The sequence below is a fragment of the Periplaneta americana genome, chromosome 1 (genome assembly GCF_040183065.1).
Source record: "Periplaneta americana isolate PAMFEO1 chromosome 1, P.americana_PAMFEO1_priV1, whole genome shotgun sequence".
In the NCBI taxonomy this organism is placed as follows: Eukaryota; Metazoa; Arthropoda; class Insecta; order Blattodea; family Blattidae; genus Periplaneta; species Periplaneta americana.
Window position 1 is genome coordinate 79,987,121 of NC_091117.1, and position 24,377 is coordinate 80,011,497.

General features: G+C 35.3%; 1 protein-coding gene across 1 annotated transcript in view; it reads left to right on the top strand.

The window, feature by feature from the left end:
* The window catches only part of LOC138697343 (cytochrome b5-related protein-like), a 75,142-nt gene that overhangs the window by 28,125 nt on the left and 22,640 nt on the right, over nt 1-24,377 (top strand). Inside the window, exons 3-5 of the mRNA XM_069822774.1 lie at nt 7,615-7,737; nt 12,476-12,744; nt 17,057-17,248. Coding sequence (XP_069678875.1) covers nt 7,615-7,737; nt 12,476-12,744; nt 17,057-17,248 — 584 coding nt within the window. The remainder of the gene's footprint in view (nt 1-7,614; nt 7,738-12,475; nt 12,745-17,056; nt 17,249-24,377) is intronic.

Below are 24,377 nucleotides of genomic sequence, written 5' to 3' on the forward strand. Positions count from 1 at the left end.
AGTTCCAGTAGGATATCTTAGTGTCATATCCTCTTCTTTTAACAACGCCATATAATTATGAAATGTTATGCACTTTAATAATAATAGTAATAATAATAATAATATTTTTATTTATTTATTTACTAATATTTATTATGCTGTACAACAGCCTGGGACCAATAACAGTTCAGCACAAGATTTACAGTGAACAAGAAATTACAAAAACAGTGCATATAAATAATTATTAAAATTAGAGACAACTACATCCGATAATAATAATAATAATAATAATAATAATAATAATAATAATAATAATAATAATAATGTGACTTTCACGAAGTTAGGCCACTTTTTGCTGTTACGTCCTCATTTAAACAAATTCTCTTTATAAGTGGTATCAAAGACATAACATTAATTTACTATTATTAATTTTTGAAAATATATCGTATTGTGTGTAGCATTAGCGTATCCTAGTTGCTGAGAAACTGAAGCCACTATTACTGCAAAGACGTTGTGGAATGTGAAGAAGTCAGTTTTTCTTCTTATACCGGATAATGATCGTTCACACTGTGCCCATACAATTGTCAGATACAATGAATAACTAGGCTGAAAGATTCTCCCTTATAGCCAATTCTTATACCATCAGACTCTCACATGTGAGGTCCCATGGGAGAGATGTCCTCAGCTGTATCAAATTCGGTGACAATCAAGTGAAAACAAAAGTGCAAGACTGGGTACGACATCAGGGTATCTGCTGAAATTAAGAAGCTTGTAGAGCGACTGAATAAGTATGTACTTGTAGGGGGACAAATTGAAAACTCACAGATGTCACGTGTTGCAATTTAATATACAGGATGTCCCATTTATCTTGTGCACCTATTATAACTTTTTTGTTTGGATAGGTATTGGAATTTTTGTTTTTGAGGGTTATGTTAGAACGAGGGACTAACATGAGTGTAGAGATTTGGTGCATGTAACTACATTATGGTATAAGATACACGTGACGTCATCAATTTTTCAAGTAGCACTACATACTTTAATCATGTTACATTGATTACACACACTAAGACGAGTTCAAAAATGTATTACAATGTCACATTCCTAATCAATAACAACAAAACGAAACAAAAACGTACTTCCAATGTGATAATGTTATGCTTTGAGAGTCCAGAAGATGTTCCAAATGGTGACCATTCACATTAATGCACATTCGAAGGCGTTCCCCGAAAGACCGTATGACTGCCCGGCATGTTGCTGGCTGAATGGACACACAAGCCTGTCGAATACGTTGCTGCATGTCGTCTGGTGTTGTCAGAATGTTCTGGTACACACTGTCCTTTATAGTTCCCCACAGAAAGAAGTCGAGTGGCGAAAGATCCGGAGAACGCGTAGGCCATTGTACGTGAATTGTGGCGTCGAAAGTTGTGGTTTGTTTACATGTTAAGACAGCAAATACACAACACACGACGTGTACGGACGTCAGTCGTCTTTCGTTTTGTGTAAGTTAATGCACATGATGAATGGGGCACCACAACAAACGGCACATCCTGATGGCATTCATTTTGCATTTTGTTATTGTTATTGATTGGGAAAGTGACATTGTGATACATTTTTAAATCGTCTTAATATGTGTGATCAATGTAACATGGTTAAAGTTATGTAGTGCTGTTTAAAAAATTGATGACGTCACGTGTATCTTGTATCATAATGTAGTTACATGCACCAAATCTCACACTCATGTTAGCCCCTCGTTCTAACATAACTCTCAAAAACAAAAATTCCAATACCTAGCCAAACAAAAAGCTATAATAGGTGCAAAGATAAATGGGACACTTGGTATATGTATATATCGAATTATTCTTATTATTCTTATTTCTGTTTTTATTTATTGCATGATAGACCTATTATTAAAATATCTGAATTTAGCTATTTTGACATTTTTCTATTCTGTGATTTCAAAAATAATTAATAATTGAAAGAATGTTTAACATAAATTAAATCACATTCCTTTATAAAATGATAATATACAGAGTAGTCCAATAGTTTCGATCCATTTCCATTAAATCGGCAATATTTTCTTTTTATTTCAGTTTCATCAAGAAGTATGCTTACTATTGAAGATCGAATAACAGTTGTTTCCGCGCGATTGCGATTATTAAGCTATGACAAGTGCGTCAGGTGTGTGAACGAAAATTTTACAAACCAGCACCTACTAGAGCCAATATTTGGATGTTAGTGAACAAATTCAAAAGAACAGGAAGGTTTCTTGTTGAAAAGGGTTCCGGCTGACCACAGACCTCTGCAAACGATGTTCTACTTCTTCAGCATGCGACTGAACCCAGTCCAGGCGCGTCGACTTGCCGCCTCAGTAATGAACTGGACATTCCCAGGACAACAGTCTGGAGAGTTCTGCGGTTTACACTTCACAAACGTGCGTACCATCTGCAAGTGCTACATTATTTAGAACAGAAGATTATGCTGCCCGTCAGGCTATGTGCCATGATCTACTTGAGGCTGTTGCTAATGAGTATCTAATGAACCATATCCTTTTAAGTGTCGAGGCTACATTTCATACTTGTGGTCGTGTGAGTAGGCATAACTGTGGAATATGGATCGACGAGCAGCCTAATGCTACTTATGAATGGCAAAGGGATTAATTCAGAATTACTGGTCCATACATCATGTTTCAAAAATCCACAGTCATTGGAGTCACGTACTTGAACATACTTCAACAATTCCTAGAACCACAGCTTCCTCAAGATGGGTTTTACACTATTGTCTTTCAGCAAGATATTGCTCCATCCCACTTCGCTATGGTTGTGTGTGATTATCGGAATGAAACCTTTCCGGATCAATGGATCGGCAGAGTTGCGCCAAGACTGTGGACGCCACGTTCACCAGACTTACCCTCACTTAATTTTTTTGCTTGGGATTTTATTAAGTCCCATGTGTACAGACAAAGATTCGTGACCTTACTCATTTACGGCAACGCATTTACGAAGCAGTAGCAGTTATTATACCACGCAACCTTCGTACAGTAATGCTTTTAGAGCGCTAGTGCAAAGCTCGGATCAGTGCTTCGAAATGGAAGGGGGTGACAGATTGAACTGTACTGAATATTGCACATAGACGTCTGACAAATAACATATGTAACAATCATTAACGTTGGACCATGCTTTCAACAAAATGGATCGAGACTTTTGGATCACTCGGTAAAATATTTTAATGTTGTACTCGTATATGATTAACGTATTTCAATTACGACATGAAGCGAATCATTTGAGAGAAGAAAGAGAGATTGGTTTGACAAAACAGCAAAAGCTTTTAATACAACTCATGCAAAAAATTGTTGCTTTTTTATTTTGTAAAAAATATGGAACTAATTCTCCGAAAACTCCAACTCAACAAACTGCTTTGAACTGAAAAAGGATTTAGCAGAGATTGAGCAGAATGGCCCACAGGCACAATTTCAGAGTTGCTGGACATTTGCAAAATAACTGTCCTTTATGAGACCTTGTATTAACACTCTATAAGGTCCAGCAAAGTTAACCATTAAAGCGATGTTTGAAAAGCTTATGAACATTACTTGAGATTGTGGTCGTAGGGGCGGTGGAGCTGGTATGTCTATACATGGGGGATACAATTGAAAACTCTGCCTTGGGAAAAGAGTAATTAGGCTATATTGACAATAATTGCTGTAATCATTCATCTTTCTCCTCTCTTTACCTGCATATACGACTGAAATCCCACTAGCTAGATTTAATTACTACCGTTTGACAAAACTAGAAGAAGCAAATCTATAGCGTTACTAGTTAAGGGATGATTCCAAAACAATAATTTAACTAATTACAACACCTATGTTAAAAGAACCTCATGTTAGGCACTTCTCGATTCGTTTGAAAATACGTGTAATGTAAATTGTTCAGATGAGTAAAATACACCTTCATTCAATATTACATACTTTATTTCTCGAAGTAGAAACACATGAGTAATTTTAATATTTTATAATATAATTGTAACAAAATAGCGGAGAAATGAAATCTTTCAGCTCCATATATTATCCTAATATTCACAAAATGTACAACTGATTCTAAATATAAGCCTCTTTTAATTTGATATATGACTAATTACATTAGAAGTCCTGTTGCCACCAACACAAACAGTGCAATGTATGGTCCAAGGGCACATATTTAATATTATTTCACTCATTCAATAATTTTTTAACACCTCTTTCAATAATTTAATCACTCTTACTTAGTAAACAATGCTTTTATCCATTAAACCACTCTTTAACTCATTTTATATTCCTTCATTCGTTTAATTACTCTTTCACTCAATGTATTAATATTTCAGTCATTAAACTACTCTTTCACTCATTTAACTATTCTTTCATTCATTAAACCACTCTTTCACTCATTTAACTATTCTTTCATTCATTAAACTACATTTTCAATTTATTTAAACTTCTCCTTCACTCATTCAACCATTCTTTCACTCATCTAACTGCGCTTCCATTCATTTAATGACTCTTTCACTTATTTAACCACAAATTTACCCATTTATCAAACGTTTCACTTATTTAGCTACTTTTTCACTCATTCAGCCACTTTCCCACTTATTTCACTACTCATTTGAGAATTTTCTTTGACTTGATTAACTACTTCTTCACTCATTAAAACACACTTCTATTTATTTAACTTCTCAATCGCTCATTTAACAACTGTCTCACTTATTTAACTGCTCCTTCAGGCACTCTTCCACTTATTTAACTAATCTTTCAAGCACTTTATTAACTACTCCTTTACTCATTTAACCATTTCTTTTGCACTCTTCCATTTAACTACACTCGTAATCATTTAACTACTATTTGTTCTTTTAACAACTCTTTCTCTTATTTAACCACTCATTTACTCATTCAACAACTTCACTTATTTAATTACTCCTTCACTCATTAAAGCGCTCTTCCACTTATTTAACTACTCTTTCACTCATTTAACAACTTTTACACTTATTCAACAGCTCTTTTACCCATTTCACAACAGTTTTACTAATTGAACTACTCTTTTACTCATTGAACAACACTTTTACTTATTCAATTATTCTTTCATTTATTTAACTACTCTTCCACTTATTTAACTACTCGTTCACTCATTTAACAACTTTTACACTTATTGAAATATTCTTTTATTCATTTCACAACAATTTTACTAATTGAACTACTCTTTTATTTATTGAACAACACTTTTACTTATTCAATTATTCTTTCATTCATTTAACTACTCTTTCACTCATTTAACAACTTCTACACTTATTCAACTAATCTTTTACTCGTTTCACAACACTTTTACTAATTGAACTACTCTTTTGCTCATTGAACAACACTTTTACTTATCGAATTATTCTTTCATTTATTTAACTACTCTTTCACTCATTTAACTACTGTTTTACTCATTTAATAACTCTTTCACTTGTACAGGGACAACATTTTATTTTTACTAACATTTCTAATATTAACCTGGCTATACCTCTGGATCAACGGTTGAGAACCGGAAACACCGTTTGCTACCCCTTCCACGACTGGAGTTCGATGATACTGGCGTAATATACAAACAAATCACTTTACTAGGTATAGGAGGGAAGAAAAGTAGTTCGTCCATTTACGTAAACTAGGAAATATCACGGTTTTGAGTTCGATAATTTTCATTAAGTTTTTGTTTAATGAAAATACAGTACAGTATTAACAATGGGTGTTTTTACTCACGAACTGAGCTGTCCATGCGGACGTATTCATTATGCAGTGTATATTATACTGTCTACAGCACATCAGCGTACACTATAGAGAATGAAGTTAAATTGAAAAATAATCATAATATGGATATTTAAATACATTTTTGAAAATGGTGGCCGTTCATTTCGATACAGGCTTCAGTTCTAATGTGTGTAACTTCAATTACCAGTTTCGTCCTTCGTACTAGTAACTCACGTTGAAATAGTTCTATACCTACTCTATAGAAGAGTAGCCTACCTTACGCACTGTAAATTCAGTCTTCACTTCTGCTCGATCCGAAAAGATAAAATTACTCAGACATGCTATCTATTGTCCATCCAAGTGGTTATGTCGCAGGATCGTAGAAAGAGGGGAAATCACGTGACATTTAATTACTTAACGAGGCCCTTTTATCTAACTTATTTTAAACAGTTGTATGGGTATAATATTACGTAGACGTCCAATTCCTAACAGAAATTAATGTTCTCAGAAAAGAGCTAAGATAGCCCAGCCACTAGCCTTTACAGAGAGGCGAATAGAAGCAGGTGGGAAAAACCGGAATGCGACGTAGGAAAATGGGCGACAGTACCTGTGCGAAAATGATGCAATATTGAAAGCTCTTTCGTCACTTGAAAACGCGAAGATATTTTTGGAACGCACTGTTTACTATGACCGTAAGGCTACTATGACTGTATATGCGGTCTTGGACTGTGTGGAGGACGGTTGAACTTCATTAGTAGAAGGGGTGGGATTAAAGTACATTCAAAAACTCAGGTACAATAAAAATTGAAGTAAAAATAAAATGATGTCCTGTATAACTGATCCTTCTCTCATTAAACCATATTTTCACAAACGTATTTAACTACTCCTTCACTCATTTCATCACTCTCTCACTCAATTAACTGCTTCTTCAACCCTTAGTTACTCTTTCACTCATATAACAACTACTCAAATCATTTAACCACACTTTTACTTACTTAGCTACTCTTTGACACATATGACTATTCTTTCACTTACTTAACTATTCCTTTACTCATTAAACCACCCATTCTGTTATTTAACTACTCCTTCACTCATTTAATCATTCTCTCACTAAATCAGCTATTCTTTCACTTATTAAACCACTCTTTCACTCATTCAACTACCCTCAAACTCTTTCAACTATTCTCATTCATCCAACAATTACTTTATTCATTCAGCCACTCACTCGAATCCTCGGATCTCACCTCATCTCACTACATCTCGCCAAAATGTTGTAAAAAATTGTAAAAAATTGCACAAAAATGTAAAAATTGTAGAAAATTACTAAATTGTAAAACTGTAAAAATTTGTACAAATTGTAATTGTAATATTGTAAAATTTTGACTTGTTCCACATCTTAAACCTTCATTGCTCATGTAAGATCTATGGAATAAAATAAATGAATGAAATGAATGAATGATAATTCGTTCTATTACTCAATCATTCAACCGTACAACGATTAATTTTAGAAACGTTCAGACATTAACTAATTCATTCATACATACTGCACATACATTAATCTACAATACATCTACAGACAATTTGTATTGGAAATTATCATATTCTGTACTCTGCATGGATCTTGTTAGACAAGGAATCTATTTCATTGTTCCGCACTACATAGAAGTTCTGATTCGAAAACTGAGTAAAAGCTTATTGTGGTTGAGTTGGTAGTTGCAGTCGGACTTTCGTCACTGACAAGATTTTGGTACTAGTTTATGCTTGTAATTAACTCTCAGTATAGATCTGCAAGTTTATAGTTCTTGAATTCAGTGAAACGATATAATAATGGACTCCTCCATTCAAGTCTAGTAATAAGACTCAAAGATGTTCGTCCTCTATTTCAGGGAACAGATATAACGGAGGCTTTCGAGTCGCATCATCTGTCTTTGACTGCTGCTCATCTTCTGAAGCATTTCCACGTGCGGCCGGCCACAACTCCCAGGAATTCTCCGTACACATTCCACGAGGTAACAAGAATTTAATCTACTTTCCTTCTCGGCAGGTCGCAGGCACCCCACCCACACGAAGGATCATTCCTTTGGTAGAACAAGAAGGTAGCTTGATCTTAGTTGTGACATTTATGGCGAGAAAGTTCCATTTATAACATTACTTAATATAACACATTTAATAATCCTGATTCGGAATAAAATACACTGTATTTTTCTTTTAATGTTACTGCTAGGGTTACAAAATCTTCCATATTTCTCAGTTTCTCCCTGATTTAACTTATTTTATTGGAAACTCCTGTCTCCCGTGTTAGCTTCTCTAGCATTCTTTCCATAATTGTCTCTCGTGACCAGAACGTAGTACGAAATGCAAATTTAAAAATTGGAAATTTATCCTTTGAAGAGGTGGAAAAATAAAAAAAAATGTCCTGCAGCAACAGTAACAAATATAAATGACACTCGGGAGAAAATTAAACGCAGTATAAATATGAGAAATGCGTGGTATTATTCGTAGAGAAGCTTTTGTCATCTATTCTGTTTTCAAAAAATCTGAAAGTTAGAATTTATAAAACAGTTATATTATCGATTGCTCTGTTTCGTTGTGAAACTTGGACTCTCACTCTGAGAGAGGAACATAGGTTAAGGGTATTTGAGAAGAAGGTGCTTAGGAAAATATTTGGGGCTAAGCGGGATGAAGTTACAGGAGAATGGAGAAAGTTACACAACGCAGAACTGCACGCATTGTATTCTTCACCTGACATAATTAGGAACATTAAATCCAGACGTTTGAGATGGGCAGGGCATGTAGCACATATGGGCGAATCCAGAAATGCATCTAGAGTGTTAGTTGGGAGACCGGAGGGAAAAAGTCCTTTGGGGAGTTCGAGAAGTAGATGGGAGGATGATATTGTATTTGAGGAAAATCGTTTCAAGATGAGTTTTTTTCCATCTTCGTATTCTTTTTTCGTAAAGTGAAAAAAATTCTGTCTGCTCCGACCAACACTTCCTTTTTAACATAATGCTAACATGGGAGAAAACTCGTTCTGTTACGTTGTCGTTGCAGATTTGAACTCTGCGTTCAGAGAACGCAGAAAAATTGCTACATGTTCAACTTTTTAAGAATGAAGAAAACGCGTTTTGAAACGATGGTTCTCATTTGAAGTATGGTGTTAAGAACTGCACTGTACACTGAGTGGGCAGAAGTCATGATATGTATCGATCCACTCATTGGCTGGATGCTCGGCGTCGCGCGCGGAATGCGGTTCGTAACTGTAGAAAGAAACGAAATCAGTTGCAAATTTAATTCTTTTGTTCCAATCCATTTTTCTAAATGAACATGACCCAAACAGAGGTGGAGGACAGTACAGCCATACTCACTAGAACGCATTTCGAAACATATGCGGTCACATCAAGGTTCACTTATATGAAAATTAGGTGTGTCCCTCTTCACTGGAAAAGCTAGCATAAACGAATAATTTCTTTAAATTAATTTTGGTTCATTCAAACTGACTACTGATATGTTCAGGTTAGTTTTGGTTTGTTCAAATCGAGTTTTTATAAGAAAGTCAGTTATAGTTTATACAGGTTAGTTTCGGTTTATGGAAGTTAAGTTGGCGTCTAGCGAATTCCAAATCTAAAATTTAATACTTTTTAAAATTAATCGACTTAAAAAACATAACTGCTCTGTATTCAGGATCCTTGTGGTCACCCTTACTGGAGGGCTGATGATTTAAACAAATCCTTCTCTCTACGCTCAGGTTAGTTTTTGTTTCATTCTGTTAAAACTGAGTTTTGACACTCTTTGGTTATTTCTAGTTTTTTTAGGTTAACTTTGACTTGTTCAAATTAAGTTTTGATACGTTGAGCTTAGATTTAGTTTATTTTGGTTAGTTTTGGTTTGGTTAGATTGAATTTCGATACACTGAGATTAGTTTTATGTCTTCGGTTTAGTTTTGGTTTGTTTAAAATGAGTTTTGCTATGCTTTGGTTAGTTATAATCTATAACAAACTTTAGTTTGCGTTTTTGATACACTCAAGTTAGTTTTAGTTTCTTTAGATTACTTTTGGTTTTGACTTTTGATAAGCTGAGTTTATTTTTAGCTCCCTAAGCTTAGTTTAGGTTCCTTAAAATTAAATTTTTAATACACTTAGGTGAATTTTGGTTTCTCAAAATTGTGTTTTTAATCCTCTTACGCTAGTTTTGGCTTATCAAAATTGAATTTTGATATGCTCAGGTTAGTTTTAGTTTCTTTAGGTTAGTGTTAGTTTGATTAAATTGAGTTTCGATACGCTGTAGTGTCTTTAATTTAGTTTTGGTTTGTCGAAATTGAGTTGTGCTACACTCAGGTTAGTTTCAGTCTCTTTGGATTAATTCTGGTTTGTTCAAATTTAGTTTTGATACACTGGGATTAGTTTCAGTCTCCTTAGGTTAGATTTGGTTTGTTCAAATAGAATTATAAATACGTTATGTTAGTTTTGGTTTATTATTGGGTATACGGAGATTGACAACAAAGAATAACTTGAAATGTATCCTGAAGTTAGTTTACAAAATTACCATAAGTGAACCCATCATAACATAAGTGAAACTCATCAACGTAGCTCAGCTACAGGAACGTTTACCTGTTGATCCAGAGCTGAGGTCGGACGTGGGTTCCATTTCCGCCTGGGCTAATTAAGTGGTTGGATTTTTTCCGAGGTTTTTCTCAATCATAAGGCTAATGTCAGATAATCTATGGCGAATCCTCGGAACATAAATAAACATTTTGTCTACCCGCCACTTTCAAAAGTTGAAGATCTAGGATTAACTTAAAGAAAACAATTTTTAAATCGTTCTATTGCATTAAAGTAACTGATGCTAGGTTGCAAGAAAACAGACCTATAAATAATATAACAGTGGCTCTTTAAAGTTAGTGGATTGTCGGGTTGCAGAAGAGGAATTTAACGGGCCACTAGGTATTGGATCGTTAACCAAGCATCTTTGGATTTCACAAGTGACGCAATAGGACGTGAATGAATAAAAAGTGAACATCGGCTGATATAAGGCATTGCTTTTAATGTTGTCAAAATTTACAATAGGTATAGACTAATACGGACCAGAAAGAAAGTAGGAACAGAAAGATAAATATGCCTATTTGTTGCTAGAAATAGCGTACAAGTGCATTGATTTTATAGAAAATAAAAAAAGACTACAGAGCACATAACCTCGCCATCAGACGAAGTAGAGTAAATAAATTAATAATAACTTCGATATTTGAAGAATGAATTTTTATTTTATTTTAGTAGGTTATTTTACGGCGCTTTATCAACATCTCAGGTTATTTAGCGTCTGAATGAGATGAAGGTGATAATGCCGGTGAAATGAGTCCGGGGTCCAGCACCTAAAGTTACCAAGCATTTGCTCATATTGGGTTGAGGGAAAATCCCGGAAAAAACCTCAACCAGGTAACTTGTCCCGACGAGGAATCGAACCCGGGCCACCTGGTTTCGCCTTCAGACGCGCTAACCGTTACCCCACAGGTGTGAACTGGAAGAGTGAATGAATGAATGAATGAATGAATGAATGAATGAATTAATTAATTAATTAATACATAATCAAATTACCGCATATCGATGGCTAAGAAGAGATATTTCTATCTACAAAATTGGTTATTTATTTTAATTATGCCTACATTATTATTATTATTATTATTATTATTATTATTATTATTATTATTATTATTATTATTATTTAGATTAACCCTTAGCTGGTATGACGTCTGTGAGACGGCATGTCGATTTCACTAATCACTTACTCCAGGTCGAACAGCTAGGAGCGTGCGACTTTCACAGCACAGAACCAATACTCCAACTAGAGGATACATAAACGGAGGAAGCAAAATAACCCTTGTAGGAGAAGGGATGACAGTGGAAAAGTTTGGAGTCGTCTCACAGTCGTCATGATACCAGTTAAGGGTTAACTTCATTATTATTGTAGTCTATACTAATATTTTGTTCTCGAATAGAAGATCTTGCAAAGCAGAAACATAAATATAAGAAGTTTGTCTATTTTGAGAAAATAATTTCTAAAATAGTTTTTTATTTACCTGCAAATGTATAGCTATGAGGTATCACTTCTTAGCCATCGATATGCAATATTACTTTAATATCGTGTATAGGATAGGCCTAGTATACAACATATCGCATGCTGAATCTCATACAGGTAATATTATGATGAATCAAAATATATAAACCACTCACCAATACACAAAATGTACGTAAGATGGCTGTCTAACGGAGGACTAAATATTATTATAGGAGGGAAATCAGATTTTTAAGTTAGTAAATCCTTTAACGGACCAATAACACTACAGATGTTTCTTGCAACGCGTCTTTCGAGCTTATTGGTCCATTAGCGGCTAACGAAGGAATAAATGCGTTCTTGCAACCCACCATGAATTAATTTCGCTACAAATGGGAGATATTTCACAGATTTACTGGGAAAATCTGACCACAGTATGGGAAAACATTGTTGCTTGTTAAACAAAGAGGCGCATAAAATACTGAATATTGGGAATGCAGTAAATGACTTATTTACTAATACAAATATGTTTTCGCTAGTACAATTTCATTTTCAGAGAAGATGAGCTAATTAAAAAATGTAATTTTTTTCAATAGTTTTGCAAATACAAGTTCGCATTGTCCATAACCATAGAGAGTTGCCTGGTAAATAAAATAGTTTTAATTAAACGTCCTTTCGATGTTACAAGTCTTCCTCTTTCAGGATGGCTTCTACCTGACTCTGAAGCGCCGGGTGATGGAGCAGCTCAAAAGGACCCCGATCGGCCCCACGTTCTCCTCCACACTCATCATCGACGTGCTCTGCTCTAGCGCCCTGTTTTTTGCCGTTGTGGCAGCAGCCACTTCGAATTACATGACGGGGGCTCTGTCGGGTTTCCTACTCGCCCTCACAGTTATCGCAGCTCACAACTTTTTCCACCAGAAAGACAACTTCAGGATGTATTACTTTGATCTGTCACTCATGTCGTCCAGGTAACCTTTCAGGATTTTTAAACGATTCACTTCACAATGAATTATTCACTATTTGTACCATAAACAAGTGATGATGACTTTACTAGCGTAAGAATATTGCCAAAATACAGAGTCATCATTTTATTTTTACTTCAATTTTTATTGTGCCTGAGTTTTTTAATGTACTTCACTCCCACCCCTTCTACTAATGAAGTTCAACCGTCCTCCACACAGATCCAAGACTGCATGTACAGTCATAGTAGCCTTACGGTCATAGTAAACAGTACGTTCCAAAAATATGTTCACGTTTTCCAGTGACGAAAGAGCTTTCAATATTGCATCATTTTCCATTTGCCTACGTCGCATCCAGGTTTCCCCCACCTACTTCTATTCGCCTCTCTGTAAATACTAGTGGCTGGGCTGTCTTACCTCTTTTCTGAGAACATTAATTTCTGTTAGGAATTGGACGTCTACGTAATATTATACCCATACAATTGTTTAAAATAACTTAAATAAAAGGGCCTCGTTAAGTAATTAACTGTCACGTGATTTCCTCCTTTTCTACGACGCTGCGACGTAACCACTTGGACGGACAGTAGATAGCATGTCTGAGTAATTTTATCTTTTCGGATCGGGCAGAAGTGAAGATTGAGTAAGTACAGAATTATTTCAATATGAGTTACTGATACGAAGTACGAACCTAGTAATTGGAATTACGTACAATAGTCTATAGTGCGATAATATGGACATTAGAACTGAAGCCTGAATCGAAATGAACGGCCAACATTTTCAAAAATTTGTTTAAATATCCATATTATGATTATTTTTCAATTTAACTTCATTCTCTGTAGTGTACGCTAATGTGCTGTAGACAGTACAATATACACTTGAATACGTCCGCATGGAAAGCTCAGTTCGTGAGTAAAAACACTCATTGTTAATACTGTACTGTATTTTGATAAAGAAAAACCTAATGAAAATTATCAAACTCAAAATCACGATATTTCCTAGTTTACGTAAATGGATGAACTACTTTTCTTCCCTCCTATACCTAGTAAAGTGATTTGTTTGTATATTACGCCAGTATCATCGAACTCCAGTCGTGGAAGGAGGTAGCAAACGGTGTTTCCGGTTTCCGGGTCTTAATCGTTGATCCAAAGGTATAGCCAGGTTAATATTAGAAATGTTAGTAAAAATAAAATGATGTCCCTGTACTTTCAATTATGCAAGAAACTAACAACTTTACGATGAATTCCGTGTCATCACTATATCAAAGGACATATACAGGACGTTAAAAAAAAGTATCCAGTATTTTAGGAGGTACTAGTATGCATCAAAACAAAAAAAATAATGTCTAATAAACATGGGTCTTACAACACATACTTTCTGAGATCTGAACACTTGTTCATAGGAGATGCTCAATGTGACGTCCATTCATGGCAATGCATTCCTCTGCCCTTCAGCGTAAGGAATCACGCACTCTTTGAAATTGACCTGATTGTTCTTGTATGTGCTGAAATGCTTTGAAAACGCGATCCTGTAGTATCTGCACATTGTTGATTGAAGTGGTGTAGACCAATTTCTTCATGTGTTCCCATAACCAAATCTAGGGGATTTAGGTTTGAGGAACGAGCAGGCCAAAATGTGGGGCTTCCCCGACCAATCCAGCGGTAATACGTTAATAAGAAAGTCCTGATAACGAGCCCCAGTTAATATCTGTGGTTGCACGTATGGCCTTATTAATCTAACACCAAGAACGCCTGCCCATACGTTGATTGAGAATAGATGCTGATGCCTTGTTTCTTCAGCTCCATGGGGATTTTCATCAGTCCACACATGCTGATTACGAAAATTCACAACATCATCTCTGCTTAACCCTCGCTCATATCCGCAACCAAACTTTTGTATTTCTTGCGACGTATCATTATTCCATGCCAGGGGTGTCAACTACGGTATGATTATCTGGTAGTATGCTGTATTGTAGGGCAGAGAAATGCAAGTGTTCATATCTCAGAAATATATGTTGTATTACACAGACATTTCCTTCTTCTGAGCGACAGCATCAGGGTTTCCAAACTACCAAACTATTACTAATATTCCAAATACCACTTAATTGTCTTATAGGCCGATTTAGAAATTTTTTTTGGACAAGGTAGAGTATTCATCGGCCACTGAACGAATTTTACATACTTTTATCACTGCCAATGTGACGCTATAAACCAATTTTCAATACTTTTATCACAGCCACAACACATTTCAATTCTTATTGTATTATATATATGGTATTATTACATTAACACATTTAATATATCACAAAACATACACTGAACGAACTAAATGTAATTATTATGAAAGTCACCATATTTTATTCTTGGAATTACGATCCACTTCCACTGAATGGTTACCGACACGAATAGCAGAGTCGGTAATACATGCAAACGAAATTATACTAAACGTGAGTAATGTTACTACAGGTTTGTAGTATTATGTCACAAGTAGGTTAGGTTAGATTAGGCGTGCATTATATGACAGGTTAGGTTAGGTTTGATTAGGTGTGTAGTATTATTGAGAGAGGTTAAGTTAGGTTTGATTAGGTGTGGCGACACTGAAACCCACTGTTGCATTAACGAAATAAGGCCGTATTCTTCATTCACGCACTACGATTTTAGTATATAAGTAAGGTACGTATTTAGGACGAGTTGGGTGGGCTTAACAGGTCTCCCAGTGATCACATAAATTTCTAATAATCAATACTATAAATCCAAGGCATTTTCAAAGTATTTTATCAAATTCCTATAGTGGCTGGGACATAAATAATCTTCATCTTTTTTTTGCGGAAAATTGTTATAAATGCGACCTTATACTGTACAAAATTTGAAGATCGTGTCCAACCTTCCAGTGTTGAACTTTCTCTTGTTAGACACGGTTTAGCATATATTCTTTGCCAACGATAATAAATCACTTTTCTTACAAAATAATATTAAATTTACACTTTGTGCGGCCTTTTTATGTACTTTTTTTTATTTTCTTGGGTTATTTTACGACGCTGTATCAACATCTAGGTTATTTAGCGTCTGAATGATATGAAAGTGATAATGCCGGTGAAATGAGTCCAGGGTCCAGCACCGAAAATTACCCAGCATTTGCTCGTATTGGGTTTGAGGGAAAACCCCGGAAAAAACCTCAACCAGATAACTTGCCCCGACCGGGATTCGAACGCGGGCCACCTGGTTTCGCGGTCAGACGCGCTGACCGTTACTCCACAGGTGTGTACTTTATGTATTTTGATAACAATTATAGTTCTCTTGAAAGCCACCGGCGTGGCTCAGTCGGTTAAGGCGATTGCCTGCCAGTCTGAAGTTGCGCTCGGGCGCGGGTTCGATCCCCGCTTGGGCTGATTACCTGGTTGAATTTGTTCCGAGGTTTCTCCAACCGTAAGGTGAATGCCAGGTAATCTATGGCGAATCCTCGGCCTCATCTCGCCAAATACCATCTCGCTATCACCAATCTCATCGACGCTAAATAACCTCGTAGTTGATACAGCGTCGTTAAATAATCAACTAAAAAAATAGTTCCCTTGGCATTAATATGTACTGTAGTTAACTGTAAAACCATTTTATATTATTAACTTTTATCACATGTAATTCTGTAATAATATTAACATAACTTTAAGTATAATATAGACCTGTGCCTAAATCTAAATATATATTTTCTGTCGTCTTTAATAATTATAATTCCCTTGATTTTCATATGTACCTACCTGTAAAGTCATTATTATTACGTTTTATCATAATTATTTTGTAATATTAACATACTTTAAGTATGATATAAGCCTAAATGTGTACTGTAAATATTTTGTAAAAAAATAGATATTGACGTAATTTAAAGTATAATATAGGCCTAAGTTTAAATATAAATACATATTTTCTGTCCCCTTTTTTCGAACAATGTCCTCCTTTCTTAAGCTTTGTGTCTTCCTTTTTATCGATGTGAATTTGGTTACCCTATCCCAGCCTATTTTTACTATTGCGGATGATAGATGAAATAAGGGGAGAGTGGAGAGTGTTGGTGGAATGATAGAGGGAAACGGCAGTACCCCGAGAAAAACCGTCTTCAACGACAACACAAATTCCACATGACCTGGCCTGGAATCGAACCCAAGTCGCCTGGATGGAAGGCCAGCTATCACTTGTAGCCACAGACGCGACAGGCTTGTATGCAGAGTTGTCATGAAAGAGATCTGTCTATGGGTTTATTTCTTTAAATAGTCTAGCTCTAACAATATTAATTTCCTGAAGGCACTGTGTAGTGAGTTGGGATTCTGCTTTGGCAGGGACTGGAGGATCAGCCACGCTCTGAGTCACCATCTGTACCCGAACTCCCTTCTCGACTTGGAGCTTTCTATGTTCGAGCCAGTATTCCAGTTCTTGCCAGACCCATCCAAGCAGTGGTGGGCTCGCTACGGACCCATGCTCTACGCACCGTTTATATATAGCGGCATGTTCATCAGTCAAATTATTCTCAGGTAAGAGATCACATATCCTCACTCAGAAACTTATAATCATCGATATTTTGAAATTATTTCGTGTTAAGCATGGGTAGAGAAGAAGCTATTTAATTTGAATTTATTCGTTTGGTAAAAATAAGTTCTAATTCATTAGCGATTTATATTCATGAAATCAGCAGACGCAGATTTAAACGTTTTATTGTGAGGTGTTTCATGATAATTGGTTCCTGTCTTCCAGTATTAATTTTATTTCCGGTAAGACACAGCTCGCTTGCCTTTCCTACTCGTATCATACATAGAAAGGCAATTTTCAACGGAACACTCTTGGCTTTCGACGTTATAAATATGTATTAGACTGAGCATAGACTTTCAAAACAATGTCAATTTCACTAAAAGCTTAGTAATATAAACAACTGAAAAAGGGACGTGGAAACGCTGAGAAAAAGTATTAATTGATACCGGAACATGAGAAACTTAATCCATGAAGTGACAGTGGTGGTAGTTCGATAGGTGCCAATGAAGACGACGGTGAAGGAGACGAAAACGAATATGAAGATAAACGTTTAGAAACAAGTTTAGGAATTTATTTACGTATTAATATTATTACTAGGGACCGGATTTTGTCCCAGAGCGTACGGATATAGGCCTAAGGTTAGCTGTTCATCGACTATATTGACGTGACGTCATATTTGACGCGTGCCACAGCATCGTATTTGTGCTTTTTTTTGGTAGGTTCTTTTACGACGCTTTATCAACATTTTAGGTTATCTAGCGTCTGAATGAGATGAAGGTGATAGGCCTAATGCCGGTGAAATGAGTCTGGGGTCCAGCACCGATAGTTTTTTTTAGTAGGTTATTTTACGACGCTTTATCAACATCTTCGGTTATTTAGCGTCTGAATGAGATGAAGGTGATAATGCCGGTGAAATGAATGCGGGGTCCAGCACCGAAAGTTACCCGGCATTTGCTCATATTGGGTTGAGGAAAAACCCCGGAAAAAAACCTCGACCAGGTAACTTGCCCCGACCGGGAATCGAACCCGGGCCACCTGGTGTCGCGGCCAGACGCGCTGACCGTTACTCCACAGGTGTGGACAGCACCGATAGTTACCCAGCATTTGCTCATGTTGGGTTGAGGGAAAACCCCGGAAAAAACCTCAACCAGGTAACTTGTCCCGACCGGCAATCGAACCCGGGCCACCTGTTTTCGCAATCAGACGTGCTACCCGTTACTCCACAGGTGTGGACGTATTTGTGCTGAAGTTGACATTTTATTCATTATTCGAAACTAGACCTCATGGCTCATAGACTGTTTGCAATGCATTATAGTGACTATTACACGATTAGAAGAAAGTATATAAAGATTAGAAGTAACGAAGTACTCTAATACAATAAAATATTGATTTACTTAAGAAAATACTGAACTGTCTTCAAATGTATTATTGCACCATCTCAACATTATAAATATTCCACTAGATGGCAGTAGTGTGTTGTGATTAGATTTTTTCTTGTTATCAGTTGTGCCAACTATAGAATCTTCATGGAACTCTGTGGACGGTTACTAGTCAAGAAGGCTTTGTTGATTCAGTTTCATTGTTGCATTCCACTTCAATTATCCGGATCCCAATAATCAACCTCACTTGACAGATGATTTTCAATAAATCTTAGTATTAAACAATCTCTGATACGTAACTATCCACAATATCATACAGCGGAAGCTATAACATAACCAAAATAATATAAATAAGTGTTAGAAAAGTTTTAATTAGGTATGATGAAATAAACAAGAAAAGTTTTAATTAAGGATGATGAAATAAAAAATAAACATGAATAGTTTTAAAAGGAACAATTTATTGAAAGTACAATTTTCAAATTTCAATATTTTAGTGGTTAGTGGTTCAGTTGATGTTATATTGTATTGTATTGTATTGTATTGTATTTATTAACATTCCATGGTATTCATACATGCTTACAGCTAGAATATGGAACAAGTCAAAAAAATTAATACTATTATAAAATCTTAATTTATAGTCACAGTCTAGATGAAATATATACAGACGAGATTTACAATATAGTCTACTAGTACAACACATAGTTTTAGTATCAATTTCATGAAGTGTTATTGAATGTCATGAATTCGCCTACAGAATAGAAGGCGTGAGAAATTAGGTACTTCTTTAATTTGGCCCTAAATAATTTTATGTTTTGAGTTTCATTTTTTATATCGATAGGGAGGCTATTAAAAATTTTTACTGCCATATAACGCACTCCTTTTTGATTGCACGATAGACTTGCCGATGGAGTATGAAAGTCATTTTTTTGACGTGTATTTATGCTATGAACTGTTGAATTAGTTACAAAGTTTTCACGATTACATACGAGGAAGACTATTAATGAAAAGATATACTGACAAGCCATGGGCATTATTTGTAGTTTTTTAAAATAGTCCTACACGACTCCCTAGATTTCGCACCTACTATTATTCTAATTACTCTTTTTTGTAATAGAAATATATTGTTACTATCTGTGGAATTTCCCCAGAATATTATTCCAAAACTCATTACCGAGTGGAAGTATGCAAAGTATATTGTTTTTAAGGTATTGATATTTACTATCTTTTGCATAGATCTAATAGCAAAACAAGCTGAATTTAGTTTGGGGGTAATTTCTTTAATATGATTTTTCCAATTTAACACATTATCGATTTTTAAGCCAAGAAATTTGGTTGTTGTTGTTTCTAATAGGGATCTATTGTTAATTATTGCGCTAGAAATTTGCGACGTTGAATTTGGACAGGATTTAAATTGAATTATGTTAGTTTTGTTACAATTTAATACTAATTAATTGACTGAGAACCAGTCACATATTTTGAAGAGAATTTCCTCTGTTGAAGATTGGAATGTGTTGGAGTTATTGGCTGTAATTACTATACTTGTGTCATCTGCAAATAATATGGGATGACCTACATCTTTTATAAGGGGGGCAAGATCATTTATAAACACTAGAAAAAGTAGGGGACCTAATATTGATCCTTGAGGAATAGTTCCCCATGTCAATGTAGATTTCATAGTTGTATTGATTTCAACTTTCTATTTCCTATCTATGAGATATGAGTGAAACCATTGGTGTGCAACACCTTTAATTCTATAATAATCTAATTTATCTAGCAGCATTTTATGATTTATACAGTCAAATGCTTTGGATAAATCACAGAAAATCCCTCCAACTTGTAATTTTTTATTTACTGCCTCCAGAATTTTGTCAGTTAAACTAAATGTTGCATTTTCTGTGCCTTTATTTTTCCTAAATCCAAATTGTTCTGGGACGTGTGCGTAAAAGAAGTGGAACTCGTTTATGTACATGGTGTATTTCTGAACTTATTCAGGATTTCCTAATGGTGCACTTCATTTATTTGTAAATAGGGTTTCAGGGAAGATGCATTTCTATGACCAGTGATCTTTATTAATTCTTGTTCTTGAATGCCAATGCGAGTCATATTTGAAACTACTGTGCATCGACTGGAGTGGTATGTAATTATCTGATTTTTGACGTCCAGACTAGTGCAGTTTGAAATGTTGGCAAAAAATAAACAAATGGTAGGGTAGTGATAAAAACAAACAAATGCTAGGGAAGCGATAAAATTGTGCCATACGCAGCCATGATTGGTTGAAAGACGTCCTTTCGTACGTTTCATTGGTCAAAAGTAATATGACGTAGTAAAAGTGTAATAGTCAATTAAATCCCACTCAAGTTTTGATTTTCTCTAGAGAAATCAGAACCTCTAGTGAGATTATTGTTGATAAAGACTGATTCTACAATGATGTATCCTACAATTTAAATTATTTCTTCATTTATTTAATTCATTTATTTTCACTAGCAGAGTTAAGATCATAAGGCCTTCTCTTCCACTCAACCAGTATAAAAATGCACAGAAAATATAAATAACAGCAACACAGAAAACAATGGAATAATGATGATGATGGTAATAATAATAATAATAATAATAATAATAATAATAATAATGTAGAGAGAATGGACGGCTACAGACTTCCTAAGAAAGCAATAAATTATAAACCAAAAGGACAAAGAGATCAGGGACGACCGATGAAAAATGGAGCGACCTTTGAAGCCGGAACGGGCAATTGCCCATACTATGAAGTGAATTGATATAGGCCTACTAAAATTAAAAATCATATTCAACAAAAGTTATATTTGAAGAAAGATCATATTCTAGAGAAAAAGCAGTCTTTTTGACAATCGGCTTTTGAAAGTAGTCAATGTTTGAAGCCCCTTTATACGCCATTATACATTATTTACAAAATAAGCAGGCTATAGTATTATGAAATAAAGTACCTTTCATTATAATACAGAACAATGTACATAATAGTGTAAATAATGTTTGATCAATTATTTAGGTCTACATTCTTTATCACAACGTAAATAGTAAAAATAGCGTATTCTAGTATACATAGTTTAAATAATATAAATTGTAAACATTAGTGTAATTGTAAAACTGGTCTATCTTTTGTTCTGCCCAACTTGACAAAACAGGATTTGCGTGAGCAGACAGAAGCACTTCGCTTGCTACATACACGCACTCATCCGTTAACAGTAAAAACTCCAGTAATACTTGTAGCCTCCTGGGACAAAGTACGGCCCCTAATTATTACATGACTCATTATCAGGCTTCGAGACTTGGGACCCGATACAATAAGTTTACTGTGCATGTACTATAGGTTGTTGACTCGCTGCAGGTAGTGAAAGATAGAGATGTGTTGAGGTAACAACGTTGCTATTTAGAATAGAGTACGGTAGTAAGGGGAAACATACACATATGTACATTCTGAAAGTAAATATACATTACGTCATTATACAATGACAATGTCAAAAGAATGTGAAAATCATTTATTCTCCTGTCTTTTACAAGCATTTGTGTTTAATTATACACAGTGTTAATGGTGGAAATAAACATGTGTAGCAATTTTAATTTCTTCATTTATCCTATTGGTCGTCTTTAGGAAGTGCAGTTACAGTACCGAATTGCAATGTACTGCAAGATACATTTTCAGTGTCTCAAACGTAAATATTTTTCGCTTATCTGCCAAACATAGTTTGTACTGTGACAAGCTACGCTCTACGTCGCATGACGTGATAGGAGCAAAACGAAAAAACCTAACATCATTGCAGTCTCTAAGAGACATTCCTTTAGACTATTTTCGGGTGACTCTGTGTGCTGTTTATATTAGACAATGTTCCATATCCGTTATTTTTACAAAAAATTGATTTCCACTTCTCTTTTACACGTTCAATAACCGGTGTACTTGGTCTCTCATTAATCCTCTGTGTCATTTCCTCAACTAATTTGAGGGCTTCCGGCATCTCTTGCTCTGACTTTTCTAACCGTGTAATAGTTTGAGACACAGTTTTAAAATAGGTTTGTATGAAAACCAAATTATTCGTCAGAACCTTCAAATCCAGAGCGTTTTCCTTTGCGTATTTGTTGGCATTCATTCTACAGTACCCCCACCCACTGTACCTTTACCACTATACTCAGTACGCCGTTATGCGGATTTCCCACTGAACTGCTCTATCGGGTCCGAAGTCTCGAAGCCTGCTCATTATCATCATCATTGTTATTTGTTTATCTTCATCAAACGAACTTCAACGCTGCCACGCTTGCTTAGCATTAAAATATCTACTTTTACGAATGGCTGTCTAAAAATATATGAAGAATTGAATGTACATAATTCAAGGGCTCAGTGTGAAACTAACATACGAGTAACTACAAGAAAGGTCATTTTTAGGTTCTTATACAACTCGATAGCAAATTCGTTCTTTTTCTTGGTCAAAAAAAATCGTGACAATCTTGTAGGCCTATACATTACAATTCGTTACTACAAAACATGATGGTATAGGTCATGTAAAATAAGCTTGTTAAGAATTTTGTTATGAATAAAACATCGATTCTAGTTACGTTAGTTTCACATTAAGTCCTCGAATTATTCATTATAGTCTGTTAGGGAGAAGAAATAAAGGTTTTTCTATAGCACGCGGCACTGGAATTTCCAACTTAAATTTTCCTAAGTTTTCCGGTGCGAGAATCTGTGACAGGTTAGGTTAGGTTAGGTTAGGTTAGTTTAGTTTAGTTTAGGTTTTGGTATGTCTTGCATATACGAATCTGTGGCAGGTTAGGTTACGTTAGTTTAGGCTCTTTGTATGCCTTTGCATATGCTAAGTGAAGTGAAATATGCGTTTAGTGTTGTATTTTGAAGTGTTATACCTCTTTATTTCACGTGTTAAATAATCACTTATAGATTATCTACACCGATCAATTCTTTCCAATTTTTACCTAATTTCTAATATGTTTTCAAGTCAACTGACGTCCTATACGAATTCTTCACATTCCAAACTACCTTCCCTCTGAATATTATACCATTGTTTCATTTTTTTTTCGCCAAGAAACCCTCGGTGTCGCGTGCTACAGAAAAACCGAAATAAATATTGGTTGGCAAAAGAGTAAATGAAATAAAGATAATTCTATAGAAAGACTAGTCCAAAAGAGACATAATTTTCTTTAACAATTAACTACATACTATGAATTGTATAGAGTACTAAGCACGTGGGTTTACTTTCCGGCACCTGACACTTTCCACAGAATAACCTAGAATTATTCTCCTCTTATATGTAGTAATGAATTGTATTGCCGCCATAATGGCACGCGTTGATGAGACGTGTGTTTAAGTACTGAAGTTTACTCGAGAAGTCCAGTGCAAATTTCTGGTCAGTGGGAGTCTGGGGGCCTGCATGGCACTAGCAAGAATCATTTTTGGTGCCAGTGGAGATAGAGATTATTGTCGAAGGAGATCGTTTTTCAACATAATTGACAATCATGTCTTACGTTTAAATGGTGAGCCTTTGGCTCGTGAAGTCTGATGTAGGCGCTGTGATACACCCAGTAATTGCTATGTACTACAGATGAGTAGTTCTAGTACTAAATTGTTAAAGAAAAAAGAGTGCTTCCTTTGGTGTAGTTATTCTGTACAATTACCCAAATAATTTTACCTCCGGCTTCCCAATGTAAGTTTGTCAGGCTCTTGCTGCTAAGTCCTTTGCATTTTCTAGGTGGCTTCTATTAAGAATCGCTCCAT